The sequence below is a fragment of the Anas acuta genome, chromosome 27 (genome assembly GCF_963932015.1).
Source record: "Anas acuta chromosome 27, bAnaAcu1.1, whole genome shotgun sequence".
Taxonomy (NCBI): Eukaryota; Metazoa; Chordata; class Aves; order Anseriformes; family Anatidae; genus Anas; species Anas acuta.
The window spans coordinates 4,810,922-4,824,420 of NC_089005.1; the positions used below are offsets into that span (position 1 = coordinate 4,810,922).

Below are 13,499 nucleotides of genomic sequence, written 5' to 3' on the forward strand. Positions count from 1 at the left end.
ATGCTTTGCAACTTGTATTAGCTGTGCTCACTCCAGAAACTTAAGTAAAAATCGTGAGATTGCCCTAAAGGGCTTCTTTTCTTTTATAAATAACATGTTTGGCAGAATTTCTTTGGGACTGCTAGTAGCTTGGGCCTTCAGGGGACTCTACAATCAAACATATAAATACACAACACCACAGCAACAGAAAAACATCACTGAGGATATAAATTCAGGCACTCATAAACTAGAGAAAAGCCTTAAATCTGGGTGCCTGTTCTTGCTAGAGAGCTTCTGTGTATAATAATATCCCATCAAACTATATAAATGCCAACTATTTTTTCTGAGACAGCTGCCTCACCGAGTGCCCAGAATGGATGATGCTCAATAAAGGAAACAGCTACTTCAGTATTACCCCCATTCATCAGTGTTCAGCCTCTGCCTTATTTGTCATTCAAGCCCTGCTCTAGAACCAGAAACTTCTTCACAGGCATTTTCCTATTACCCTCATCAGTCAGCTCTCCCCAGACCCACAACAGACAATTTTACAGAAGGGGAACTGAGGAGCACAACCATTAGCTGTGGGTTTTGTCAGAAGCATCGAGCACACAGGGTGGAGGCAAGGATGCAGCTCCACACTCCGGGAGCTGAGGCAAGCCAGCTGTGCAAATCATCCATGCAGGTCCATGGGGTGGCTGGAGTAGAAGGAAAAACTGTAAAAGATCCTGTTGTAATGTATCAGCACTCAGGGACTAGAACAAGGAATGGGCACTGGCTGCATTTAGAAGGAAAACTGTGATGCCTTTATATAATACTTTAACAAAAGTAAGAGCTGACAGCCCTGATTATCCTCAAACCTACCCAAAATAGCACCACTGCCATAGAGGTATGGACCATGCTTATCACAGAAACAAATGCTACAGTAAAATTATCCAAATTTTCCAAAATGTAAATTAGTTTATTTTCTAAGGAAAAATGAACACCTGGTATTAGCTACACTACAGCTAGACAATAGAAGATTGGACACAAAAGAAACTTGTACCCTTGAAAGCCACACGTAGAATACACCACGCAAACTCCAAGAATTAAGTAGCCTGGATCTACATTTGAGTAGTCAACACACCTTTTTTTCCCCTGAAATGTCCATTTTGACTTTCCAAATTAGATGCAAAACATCCCTGTAGAGAGGAAATCTTCCCAGTGTCCATTCATCAGACAGCCCTGTGAGCACCAGGGTAGGGACTGATCTTATTTATATGCTGTGTTGTCTGAGGGTGTTTTTGCCGTTTCAAAAAATAAATTGTCAACCCTCCAGAAATGTCACTATGTTCTTCACCTGTCCCCTACATTTACTTACCCCTCTCAGTTGCCCCAGGCTTCTCAACTTTCTGCATCCTATCAGCCCTTGAAGGCATCTTCTCCCCCTACTCCTCTTTTTCCATCTCAACTCCCTGTCCCCTTTCCCCAAACCAAACAAACCCACATTCTTATCCCCTAATAGAGGCTGATTCATGGTTTTGCGTCAGCAGCGACTTTCCTGGCCAGACCCAGCTTTAATTGAGGGATTCCAGCTGCTGCCAAGCAGTGTGTGACATCTGGGAAGCTGGGCTGCCACCAGCCCAGGGGCCGGCTGCGTCAGGAACATGAGCCGGGTGATGGCCAGGGCCCGCGTGACGCAGCAGAGCAAGAGAGAACACACGTAGTTGTTGCCTTCAGAGATGGAAAGGCAAAAAGGAGATCCTGAATTCTATCAGTTAGACCTCAGAGTGCACCACTGGGGCACACACAAGCCAATTAATCAAGTCAAACAAGGGAATTGTCGTAGGTTAAAAAAAGAAGACCTTGGCTCAGGCTTTGAGTTTAATCTAGAACATTGGAGGAGGAATAGAAAAATGAGGAAGGAAAAAAGACAAAATGATTTTGCACTTTCAGAGCAAGACTTTTGTCCAAGAAAGTTTTCTGACCATCTCCAAGGACCTGCTGTGTATTTGTCCCTCTTCCTTTCAAATTTTCAGTCCATATGAGCTATGGCTGGCACAATTCTGGAGTATCAGTACCAGACTGCAAGTCACATGTAGACACTACTCCCTGTTACATAAAAGGACCGGATATTTGGACACTGACACCAAGCTATTAGAAGTTCGGGGTCTTTGCACATTCAAATACTGCACAAGAGGTTCAAAAAGTGAAGCCTGGGCTTCTGAAGCAGCACATAATCTTGTCACACCTAGGATACTCTGCATTGCTGCTCTAGAGATTCCAGGTTCCCAGCTCTGCCCAAAACCAAGCCAAGGGTCCTGCAGAGCAGTTGGAGCTGTTTCAAAGCTGCTGGCTCATCAAAATCTATTGCTGACTGTAGCAACTACATCAGAAACTAGAAGCAGTAAGCAACAGCAGACTCAGCTGAAGTATTAACCTCTCTGCCCAGGACCATTTTTAGCACACACTGAGATCTATGAATGTGAAAAAGATGAGCTTGTAATTTGTACACAGAATATAGTGAAGTTTATTCATGTAAAATACATATACTTGAGGCTTGCATTTCTACATCTTGTCACATACTTATCCTTCAGGACACTTGGTTCACTCCCACTTAAGGAGACAGTGAGTTTTACTTTTGCATCAAGTACAGAGCTACCAATTGGTTTTCCCTGAATAAGCTATTACTGAAGCTAGCAAAACAATACAAACAATTTATTCAGTACAAACTATACAGAGATTCTTTTCACTGGTTTAGGGAGTTAGTCACAATGTATCAAGGATAAAATGATCCCAAATATACATACAGATAGCTGGAATTCAGGTGTCTCCAATACCCACACCTGTCAAACCCAAGATTTTTGTATTTAGACACTTGAATGCTGGCCCATACTCCAGTTCTTCTCCCTGTCTCTATTCATTTTAAAGTAAGCAAAATCCCACAACAGTCCATCCTTTTAAAGGATGACAGTCTGATTTTGCCAAGAGTAGCAGTGACATGGGAAACAGCTTGCTTCTGAAGAATGCGTTTGGTGAGTGCATAAGATTGGTCAGTCTAGCAAGGAGTTGTGCAGCAAATGCAGTTTGTATAAATTACTTCATGCAAGTGCATTTTTCCCCCCTTGTACACATATGATTTCCATTACTCAAGACAAGCACAAGACAAATAAATTGGAAGCCCTTCTGACGGGCAGAGAGCAAAAATAAGTTATGTATGGTGTTTGCAACTCAAAAAACAAGCATAGCAAAGATCTCTCAAAAAAAATAAAATAAACTCTATGAGGCAGTTAGAAAAACAAGCATCTTTACTGCTGAAACTGTCTGGCTCAACTATTTTTGGAAAATTGCTAGAATTGCCTTGCCCAAGAGTAACTTCTTACAAGCAACCAGCATTATGTAACCAAGAGAAAAAGTATGATGAACCACATGTTCTTCCCACCTGATGTTGCAATACTTTTGGTTGATTCCATGTTTAACCCCCTTGTTCCCCCAACTGAAAAGCTTGCAGCACTTCAGCACCGAATTTTGAAAACCAGAAGTTGCATCACATGACTGATATACTTCATTTACAATCTTAACAGCTTCCTCCAATACCCAGGGTAACTAGCAGCTCTTAACACTAACCTAATTATAACGTTGTCAGGAACATCATTCAGTCATCAAAATCTGGGATATCGTCATAAGAATAGCCCCGGTAGCCTTTGGAAGCGTAATATGCAATGCGCAGGTGGTAGAAGCCTGGGAGAAATACAAGAATCCCGATGATGAGCACGGGGATAGCACGGTCCGTTCCCTGCGTCAGACAGAAAAGCTGTGTAAGTGCAGTAAGAGATCCGTATCAAGGTCTTTTCTTTTACTCAGGTCCTGCCTCACCAAGCAAACTACCACAATTATTCATCCCTAAGGCCTGGCTAGCTGACAAAAATAAAATCCATCTCAAATCTCTCAGCTTTCTTCAGGCTGAGCTCTAATTCCTCTTCCTGGTCTGGCGTCCACTTGATGCTACAGGAAACCTCAACTGAACTTTTCCTTTAGGCTGCAGGGGTGGCTCCTCCTGACACTCATCACATGACAAAATTGCCAACCACAGGCTGAGTCCTGCGTGCTTGGCTAAGCTCTCCTATCTGGGCCTGGACTGCTTCCGATATGGCCAAAATGCTGCTGTTTCCACAACGATAAGCAGCAGCTGCCAACTGTAAAGCAGTTCCATACTGCACAGGGTAAAAGGAGAAGTGTGTCACAGAGCAGCACAATGTCAACTGCAAGCATCAGATCTGCTTTCAATGGATCGTAAAGGCAGAGAGGGGAGAAAAGCAGTGCTGTGTTCGATATAGCAATCAGGTACCCCTTAGAGAAAGTGGGGGATCTGTACTAGAAGTGTGATGATCCCACGAGTTTTTCACCAACACAGCACACTGATCTCTGCAATGATGTGGCATTAAAATGGAACTGTACCACCCGGTAGGACAGAAATTCATCCCTTCCTTGCAGATGTCCTCTCCAGCTATGGACCCACTCCCAGATTGCTAACTGGAGATAAAGGACTCTACTGCCAGAGGAGCAGGCCTGTTTGCAAATACCAGTGTGGCAGGAAAGGGGATTACTTTCTTGTTTACAGGTCTTTTCCTCTGAATTTCTGCACTGAACATGATAGTTCTGGCAGGCTTTGGGAGGGGCAAACAATACAGAACTTGTAACAGAAGTGTAATCAAACCACTTACACCTTTGCTAATGTATCCTGCCAAGAGGAGGGCTCCTATGATAATGAGAAAGGTCCCAATCATGAAGAGCACGACAGCAAGTGCAATTGCCTTGTAGGGAATTTTTGGTGGGCTCTTCTTGAACTGGATGGAAAAGGGAAAAAAAAATTAAACAGCTTACCCCAGCACAGATCCCTTCTAACCACGGCATAGATGACAGCAGATGAAATACTGCAGTGGCCCTGAAGCATGGCTCTATAACAGCCTCTCTGCAACAAACCCTGCCCATGCAGACCCTGTTGTCCAAGCTAGCATTTATACCCATTGCTCTGATTTTCATCTCCCTCCAAAGAAATGAATCTGATGCTACTAAACAAGAAATGTTTTTTCCAGTTGTGCTCTGTGAGCTTTCTAGAGACTGGAGTGATGGCTTGTGGATAGGTTTGTACCTTTCTGGTGGACACAAACAAAAAGCAGTCTCACATGCATATGCAAAGCTATAGCAGCCCCCACTAGTAGCTTAAAGTCAGAGAAGCAGTACAAAGAGTTTTTCTTTGCTACTTTTTACCTGCAGGTCAATATATCCATCATCAGTACTGGAAAGCTTGGAATACTTGACTTTACTACTGGGAATGCCAGCAGACAGATTCATTCTTGATGACATCATTACAATGATACTTGGGAATCAGCTAGAACCTGGAAAACAAAAATAGCAAAAACAAACAAACAAACAAAAAAAAAAACAGAGCAAACTGGATGATAGAGTCAGATGTGGATTATGTTTCCTAAGAAAAGCACAGGAGTGTTAAGCCCGTACTAACCAAAAAAAATCCTTGTACACTTTCATTAATTAAATCTTTTAAAATAAAATTTAGTATTTAATCCTAAAATAGAAGGCATAAATATAGCTGCAGACAAGTTTGGATTTGGCAATATTTCAAAACAAAAAACCCGACAGAAGTTCCAGAATAATATGCCCTATATCAGCCAGGTCTTATTTGCAAGGAGATCACACTTCCAGCAGTAAGATGTCTGACATCCACCTATTTCTAAATAGGGCCACTATTAAATACACCCAAACCAAAATTAAACAAAGCAACTTTTCAACCAGCCAGATATTTTGCAATAAATCCATTTTGAAAAACAAAACAAAACAAAAAACACTGGAAAATAGAATGAAACGGAGCTGTCATCCCTAAGGCAGTTTGAGTCATGACTCAGCAGGAACATGACAAGGGGATGGGGTGGTTAGCACATGAGGCAACCAAAAAACAGCAGGGAGTTAAAAAGCATAGGTCACTTGTCTATTTAGCTGCAAGGGAGGAAGTATTCAGGGTTGAACTTTATTTAGTTACACAGAGCCATACCCTGCAATTTCACTACGCAGTGAAGCCTAGCCCTGTGGTTTTGCTGCCAGCAGTGACAGTCCTGGGTGATCAGAACAGGGAGATGGGCAGAGCCAGATTTCTTCTGTGCCTTGGAGCCTGTCTTCTCGTAAACTGAAGCCTGGATCTGGCCTGCCAACACATCCCTGACGCACTGCAGAGACATTTAACAGAGGCTGACAACTCCCAGCTGCTGGTTTCCCCTATACAGGACCTGTGCATTAGGCACCTGCTCACCCACAGCCTTGAACCTGTGCTGAATTCCCAAAGAGGCAGAATATACATTTCCTGCACTGCCTTCAATATATATATTTTTTAATTTCTAGGAAAGCTTGAATTAAAAAAAAAAAAAAAAAAAAAGGCATAAAAAAAAGGCATATATCCCAATTGCTTCTACAGGAAGGGATAAAGATGCGCTTTCCGTAATGGTATTTGACAGCTAAGGTAGTAGCAATTCCTCAAAATATTTAGTCTCCATTTGAACCGAAATTCTTTGTCTCACTCACATTAATAACAATTTCTCCTTTTTCATCTCTGCTCACATCATGTTGGCACATTCCCTTGCCATCAGGTTTGTTTCTCATTCAGTAAATTTGACTTCTATAAAACATCCAACACCTTCCGATCTTAAATCCCCCTCAGCTATACCTTTAACTTGAACTTTTTTGCTTTTTCTATAGGAAAAACACATTTCTATCCCTATGGGTAGTAGGGGTATCACCCACCTACTGGGTAGTAATGCACACCCTCAGCTTCTTTACACATCTTATTTTTACTTTTTTTTTTTTTTTTCTCCTAAGTTCATTGTGCTAAAATGCTGCCAAAGCCTCCCACATACCCATGGGGTCAAAGTGCAGAAAGGGAAGAAGACAGGAAATCAGCACACCCAAACCCTGTCAGATGTCCTGACTCTGTTCCTGTTTGCCCCCACATTCCATGGGACTGTTTACTGCCAGTCACGTTATTTACCAGGCCATTCCTCGTGGCTTCCCAGCAACGATTTCCAGTTTACACCTGCGTAAACCATTCCAGCCCTCTGCATTTCCTTGCTAACCAACACGAGGCTATGAAGCACAAAGCGCTGCCTCGGACCTCGTGTTTAAGGGCCACTTTCAAGTCCACTGAGCTTCACTCTCCTTGCACTCAAGAACAGCAGAGGATCAGAAACAAGTTCACTGCTGTGCTCTTTAGGCAAACAAATGGGGAGGCGTGCTTGCCATCCGAGCCCTCTGATAACGCTGTGCTACCGCCATGCTCCATACGCAGCCTGGGGCAGGACTCCCAGGGTAAGCAAGGGCTCAAAGGGGAACATGCAAATAAAAGCAATCGTGCCACTTTCAGGCCCAAATCCTGTTTTTCCTTCTCACAGCAGCGATACGAATTTCTACCCTCTGCACCTGGGCGTAAGGAAGGAAGGGGGATGTCATTTCCTGCCCCATCCGGGAGCTCAAACCTCACTGCTGGTGTGACAAACCCATCTGATCCCCTCCCGCCGAGGCAAAATGGTTTCTCTGCTGCGGAACAGGAAGTTCACAACATGTCTGACGACGCCCCGAGAGCTGCCCGCTGTGCCGGGAGCAGCGTTAGAGCTCTGGAAGGTTAACCCAAGCCAAGAGGTACCGACAACTCACGCTGCTGGTCAAACCCATCACTCCCGCTGCCGCTTCTCCTCCGCGCTCCAGCCGCAGGCCGACCCAGGAAGTTTATTCAGTGCCTGTCGTTTCCTTCCAGGTTATGGCAGCAGCCGCTGGCTGGCTCAGCTCCACTGAGTTATTTTGAGCCTTGCGCTCAGGACTGGCAGCTGAAATTAGAGCTGCGGGGCAGGTCGGCATGGACGTGCCTTGTGGTCACCCTGGTCATGCAAGACCCACCGAGCACCAAGCTGACCTGCGTTGGTGACTGGTTTATGAAGCAGAATGTTCTTACACACATTGCCGCTACATATGCTTTAAAATATTGATTTTCTAAAGGAAGCTCAGGACATAAACTTGTCTGCAGGGAGAGCACACCCCTCCATCACAGCTATGCGTATTTAACAGAAAAAGTACAGCCAGAAAAGTATTTTCATAGACTCATAGAATATCCCAGGTTGGAAGGGACCCACAAGGATCACCGAGTCCAACTCCTGGCACCACACAGGTCTACCCCAAAATTCAGACCATATGACTAACAGTGCAGTCCAAATGCTTCTCAAACTCTGACAGGCCTGGTGCCGTGGCTATGTACCTGGAGAGCCTGTACAGCGTGCAACAGCCCTCTCAGAGAACCTCTTCCTGATGTCAAACCTGAACCTCCCCTGCCTCAGCCTGACACCATTCCCTCAGGTCCTATCCCTGGTCACTAAAGAGAATACCTATTTTGAACACCTGGAACTGTATTAATACAGATAAATCACAGCTGGGAATTTACTTAATCCAATTGCTCTCCCCCCAAAAAAAAAAAAAAAGTTGCAGAAATAAGCATGGTTCCAACTCCTGTAAATCAATAAGATATGCACCGAATTTAGTGCATGGAACACCAGATCTGAAGTTTCAAAGACCACCCCCACTTTGTTCTATAAATTAGACTTTCTTGACATGGAGAAAGGTACAAACTTCAAAGTTTACCTCCTCAAACATGGGGAAGCAGCATTTTACCACACCTCCCCATTTTTTAATGTTTATTTTTAAAGATGGAGCAGCTGTTGTTTCTTCAGTATTTGGGTATTGTAAGGATTTAACCAGAGAGATCATACACAAATCACACACAAGAGCATAGATACTGATGCTAAGACATTTCCTACTACAAGAAACTACTCAACTTAGTTGTCAGAGCTGCAAAAATAAGCAATTAAACCACATGGTTTATTTTTAGGTTTATGGATAAAACAGCAGGAGTTCAGTAATCCCCACTATAGCAGGAAGTTGCACAAAAATGGATATGCTTCACTAGCACAGCTTTAAGCATCAGTAAAACAGAATCCTTCTTATTTCAACGCAATGGATCTTTTGTTCTTTACCAAAGTACTTATTTACCTGCTGCACTTGTGGGTACCACAGTGGCAATCCATCTGCGAAGCATTACATTTGAGATAAAGTAGCCTCCTAATTCTGAGGTACCCAATGTAGTTCTCGACAACTCTACTTCTGCTGAGAAGTTTTAGGACAGCTAGGTTAGATCTTGCTTTCAGGTGTGTTCTTAGAGGTACTGAACTCACCAACAACCTCAAAATTCAAGAGAATAAATGGTGTATGCTCTGGAGATACGAGATAGTTCAGGACAAAAAAAAGTCATGCAGGGACCTACACACAGAAGAAAACTGCAATGAAATATTTTCTAAAAAATAATTGCTGCTATAAATGAAGTAAAAAGGGCAGAGAGCATTAAAAAAATCCTGTTCCCAGGCTTTGAGGAGGTACTAGTTTCAATCATGAAAGCACTCACCATTATGATGCAGCAGATCTGTTTCTTAATCAGTACTGCCACCTTGTGAAGTTCCGCTAAATCAGTTGGATTACCCAAGTTTACAGGCATGCTCAGTATCATTGTAGATGACCAGTGGAAAGTACAGGGCCTCCTAAACCTGAATGCACCCACAGTACTTAAGACCCTGTAAGCACTGCTTGCTACACAGCACTGATCAAGCCAGGATTGCTTTTAATTGTTTCTTCATGAAGAAATGGAGTCACTGATTCACTATGAGGGGTGTGATTTATGGATAGTTTATAGCACTATAGTAAGTGAAAAACATTAAGTAGCTACCTACCAAAACAGTTTTTGGATCCTGTTTTTCATGATCAAGCCTTTGGTATAAGCCTTGTACCTCCACGAATGATGAGTAGAAAAATATAAATAAGAGGAATTGCTTGTGATCTAGGTGATTGCATTACACTTGTCAACAGATGTGGGGACAGAGCCACCAGAGAAATGGAATGTGCTGTCAGACCTGTCCAGGAATGGTTTAACATCAACAAGCTAGTAACAGAGCTAAAACCAGGAAAGGCTCATACAGCTTTCTACACCAAGCAACTTGCAGTCACTGTGACACTGTGGCATGTGTCTACACACCCTCAAGACTTCATCTGGAGTGCAAGTGATAGCTACAGGATTAGTCGCTGCTGGAACAGGCAGCTCTTGCATCTGCAAAGCTAATGCATTTTAAAAATGTTCTACAAACCTCCTCTGCTTAAGGAAACAGTATTTTTGATGGATTATTCAGACTGTAACTACCTCTTCCACTTCAACACATTTAATCAAGGTATTTGGCCACCCATGCAGTGGTTTATCAGCATAGTTTGACAGAGCATTGATTAATCCATCCACATTTAAATAGTATAAGAACCATGAAATTTATTTCCACTTTCCATGTTTCAGTTAAAAGTATCAGCTTCAAAAATAAATGGATGGAGGGCAAATAAACTTGTGGCATAATTAAACAGCAATCCTAGTCAACTATAGTTCCACAGCTGAAACTCTAGGAATCATCTTTATTGAAGTTAAATAATGCACTCCACTCCTCCTCTAACACATAACAGAAGAAGTAAGGTATTTCACCAAGAGACAGCATCTAAGATTACTGGAAGCATAGGAATAGGCTAGAAAAAAAAAATCCTGTTTCAAATGACACCAGTATAGCAAAATAGCAAGTTGAAAAATATTTACAGAGATATCTACACAACATGCTTAACAGTACTCATTGGATGCTCCAATGTACTGAAACTGCTGGTAATATGGCAGACACCATTTCCTTCTCAAAGTCAGTTGTTCTCTCCAGGAACGACCAGATCTCCCCCTCAAGTCCCAGTCCAATTAAGAACCTTCTTGTTGGTCTTCAATCTTTGGAGCCAGATAGTATTTTAAGTGTCCCATATCAGCAATCTTGTACTCCACAACTGGTAAAGAAAAAAATGCAAAAAATTCTTCAGAAGAGCCATTCAGTCAAGACTTGTTACAGTTCTAAGGTAGAATTTACAAGGAGATTTTCAATGAGATCTGCATTTACTTACCCAGAGGAACATCTGCAGACATGCTGAGTGTTACTGTAGGTGACAGAGGAGTAGCTTTGGTAAAAAAATTCAAGTACCTCAGAGCAAAGGTCAGTTGGACTGGCTCATTCATCTCTATTGTAACCTAGAACAGCCAGATAAAAAGTTTGGTAAATGCAAGGTGCAACAAGTACTCTGAAGTTTCTCAAATAATTCAGCACCACAGACCCAGCAACACCTCATGCAAAGGCAGCCAGTGGTATTCCCCATTTTGCTCTGAGAGCTGTTTGCAGGTCCCATGGCTAAGAACCCAAAGCTGGCAGAATTTGTTGACTTGGTTCTATAAATCAGAGAAATATGTGATCCAGTGGCCCACCTTTAGCCTCCAGTCATATTAATAGAAAACTCAATGCTGAAGACACCACAGTAAGCATTAACTTACAGCTTCTTCTTCTTTGTCCACATTACTAGTCTGTGACAGCTTGATGTTTCCATTTCCTAGCTCTCCATTAGCTGAAAATTTTACACCATCTTTTGCACAGGAGATGACAACTGCATCACCAATATGGCTGAGATCTCTACAGATGCGTGCAAATTCAGCAGAAGGCATTTTCACTACACAACTATATTCCTGTTCCTGTGAAGAAAAAAAGTGACACAATTAAACTCTTAACAATCTTCTAGGTAAAGTCAATACACTTAAATTTACGTAGTCTTTAGTAAGGAAGTGTTGTTACAATCTCAAACCGTGTCTGACACGAACATGAAAAAACACGCTAAGAAACAATCATTCAACTACTTACTGGAATTCCAAGCTGCTCCACATCAAGATCCATTAGCTTCATCTCATAATCAGAAACCTTTTCCTGATCTAAAGAAAAAGCATAGTTTGACCAAGTGTTTCCAATAAACTACCAGTCAGGATTTAAGTTCTGCCCCCAACTTTTTACCAAAGTAAAAACACCTTAAGTGTGACAATAGGATCCACCTTGCTTGAAATCTAAGCAACATGAACAGCCTTTTGCAGGTTGTTAGGGGAAAGCTGCCTGCCAAAATGTGCCTAAGAACATTTTTATGTAGCATAAGGAAGATTCTCTTTCAGATGAAGCACTGGTCAAGTAAACCAAGTTCCCATTTCTAGGCCATGACTCCATCAGGTGACTCCTCCCATTTCTGACCACCCTCACAATCAGCACGTCCTGCTCGGTCTATGATGATCGCCTAAATTATCCTGGTAGCAAATGAGCTCTCCAATACAAGACTCACTTGGTGCTTCAAACACTAGAGCCAATGTATCCGCATTGTCTTCTGCTCTGAGCGTTATGATGTCTTCATTTCCAGCACATTTCAGTATTTTGGACATGCTAGGGAAAAAAACAAGCAGACCGCTCACGGGATTGCAAACAGAGAAGAAACACCAAGCCAGCTGCCTACTGCGGAGCGCTACAGCAAGTTTATCGAGAAGCTGCCAGCAACCTCGTGTACAGCGTGGCTGCTCTAGACCCCGGGGGCTGCCCACGGCCGCTGGGCCGTTACGGAGGAGCCCCGACCCCCACGCTGAGGTGCGGGCAGCGCGGGGGCAGGGGGAGGGGGGCTGCGGGCGCCATGGCGCCAAACCGCCGCGCTTTCCCGCCACAGCGCGCCGCGCGCATGGCGCCGCCAGTGACGTCACGGGCCCCGCGCGCGCGCTGCGAAAGACGGCGCGAGAGCTCTGAGGAGAAGGGGAGTGGGGGGGGGGGGGGGGACCCGGGGGGGGCGCACAGCGGGGCTCCGAGCGCCCCGAGCCGCTCCTGAGGGCGCGGGGCCGCCTCGGCCCTCACGAGCCCCCGCCGCGCCGCCTCCCCCGAGCCCCAGCGGGCCCCGCCGCCCTCAGCGCCGCAGGCCCGGGGCTGCCCCGCGGCGGCCCTGCCGCTACCTGGAGAGGTTGACGCCCATGGCGATGTTGCGGTCGCAGCGGTAGGTGTCGAAGCCCTCGGAGCGCAGCGTGAGCTGCACCAGGGAGACGTGCGAGGAGTCCATGCTCTGCAGGCTGATGCCGCCCGAGCCCAGGTCCCAGCAGGCCTCGGTGATGAGGTCCTTGAGGGCCTCCAGCACCCGCTTGAGCACCGAGCCCTGCACCAGCCGCGCCTCGAACATCCTGGCGGCAGCAGCAGCACCGAGCAGCACCGAGCAGCACCGGCACAACGACGCGAGCGGGACGCGCAGCCGCCGACTGCTGCCGCCCGCCGAGCCGCCCCTTTATAACCTCCTACGCCCCGCCCCCCTCCGCGCCGCAGCCAATGGCGGGCGGCTCTGCTCTGCCGCCGCGGGGCCCGATCTCGCTCACGTGACAGCCTCCCCGCGCTCCGAGAGACCCCGACGCCACTCATCCCCTTTAGTCCCGCCCCCCCGCCCGGAAGGAACCAATCAGCACGCGGCTTGCAAGCGCCGCGGCGCCAGCCCCACCTCCGCGGCCATGCCGCGCCCTGCTATTGGCCGGCGGCGCGCGGCCC

The 13,499-nt window shown here is 45.1% G+C and overlaps 2 protein-coding genes across 15 annotated transcripts in view; both read right to left on the reverse strand.

Annotated features, from left to right (window-relative positions):
* Positions 1–7,830, reverse strand: part of TMEM230 (transmembrane protein 230) — a 45,267-nt gene extending 37,437 nt beyond the window's left edge. For 11 of the 14 annotated variants that reach the window (XR_011090132.1, XR_011090136.1, XR_011090135.1 and 8 more), the window contains exons 1-4: positions 7,675–7,830; positions 5,227–5,354; positions 4,680–4,802; positions 3,583–3,751 (exon numbers count right to left, since the gene is read on the reverse strand). Coding sequence is in view for 5 of the 14 variants with exons in the window: in XM_068662221.1 (XP_068518322.1) it covers positions 3,611–3,751; positions 4,680–4,802; positions 5,227–5,325 (363 nt within the window). In the remaining 9 variants the exon portion in view is untranslated. Of the gene's footprint in view, positions 1–2,461; positions 3,752–4,679; positions 4,803–5,226; positions 5,355–7,663 lie in introns of those variants that run through there. The other 3 variants (XR_011090137.1, XM_068662222.1, XM_068662223.1) reach the window with 3 other exon arrangements.
* A 2,522-nt stretch (positions 7,831–10,352) lies between these two features.
* On the reverse strand, positions 10,353–13,235 carry PCNA (proliferating cell nuclear antigen). Its single transcript, XM_068662217.1, has 6 exons — positions 12,923–13,235; positions 12,274–12,371; positions 11,811–11,878; positions 11,450–11,644; positions 11,029–11,152; positions 10,353–10,914 (listed from the first exon to the last, which is right to left on the reverse strand). Exons 1-6 carry the CDS (start codon positions 13,141–13,143, stop codon positions 10,832–10,834), a joined length of 789 nt encoding a protein of 262 aa, XP_068518318.1. The 5' UTR covers positions 13,144–13,235; the 3' UTR covers positions 10,353–10,831.
* Positions 13,236–13,499: the final 264 nt, after the last annotated feature.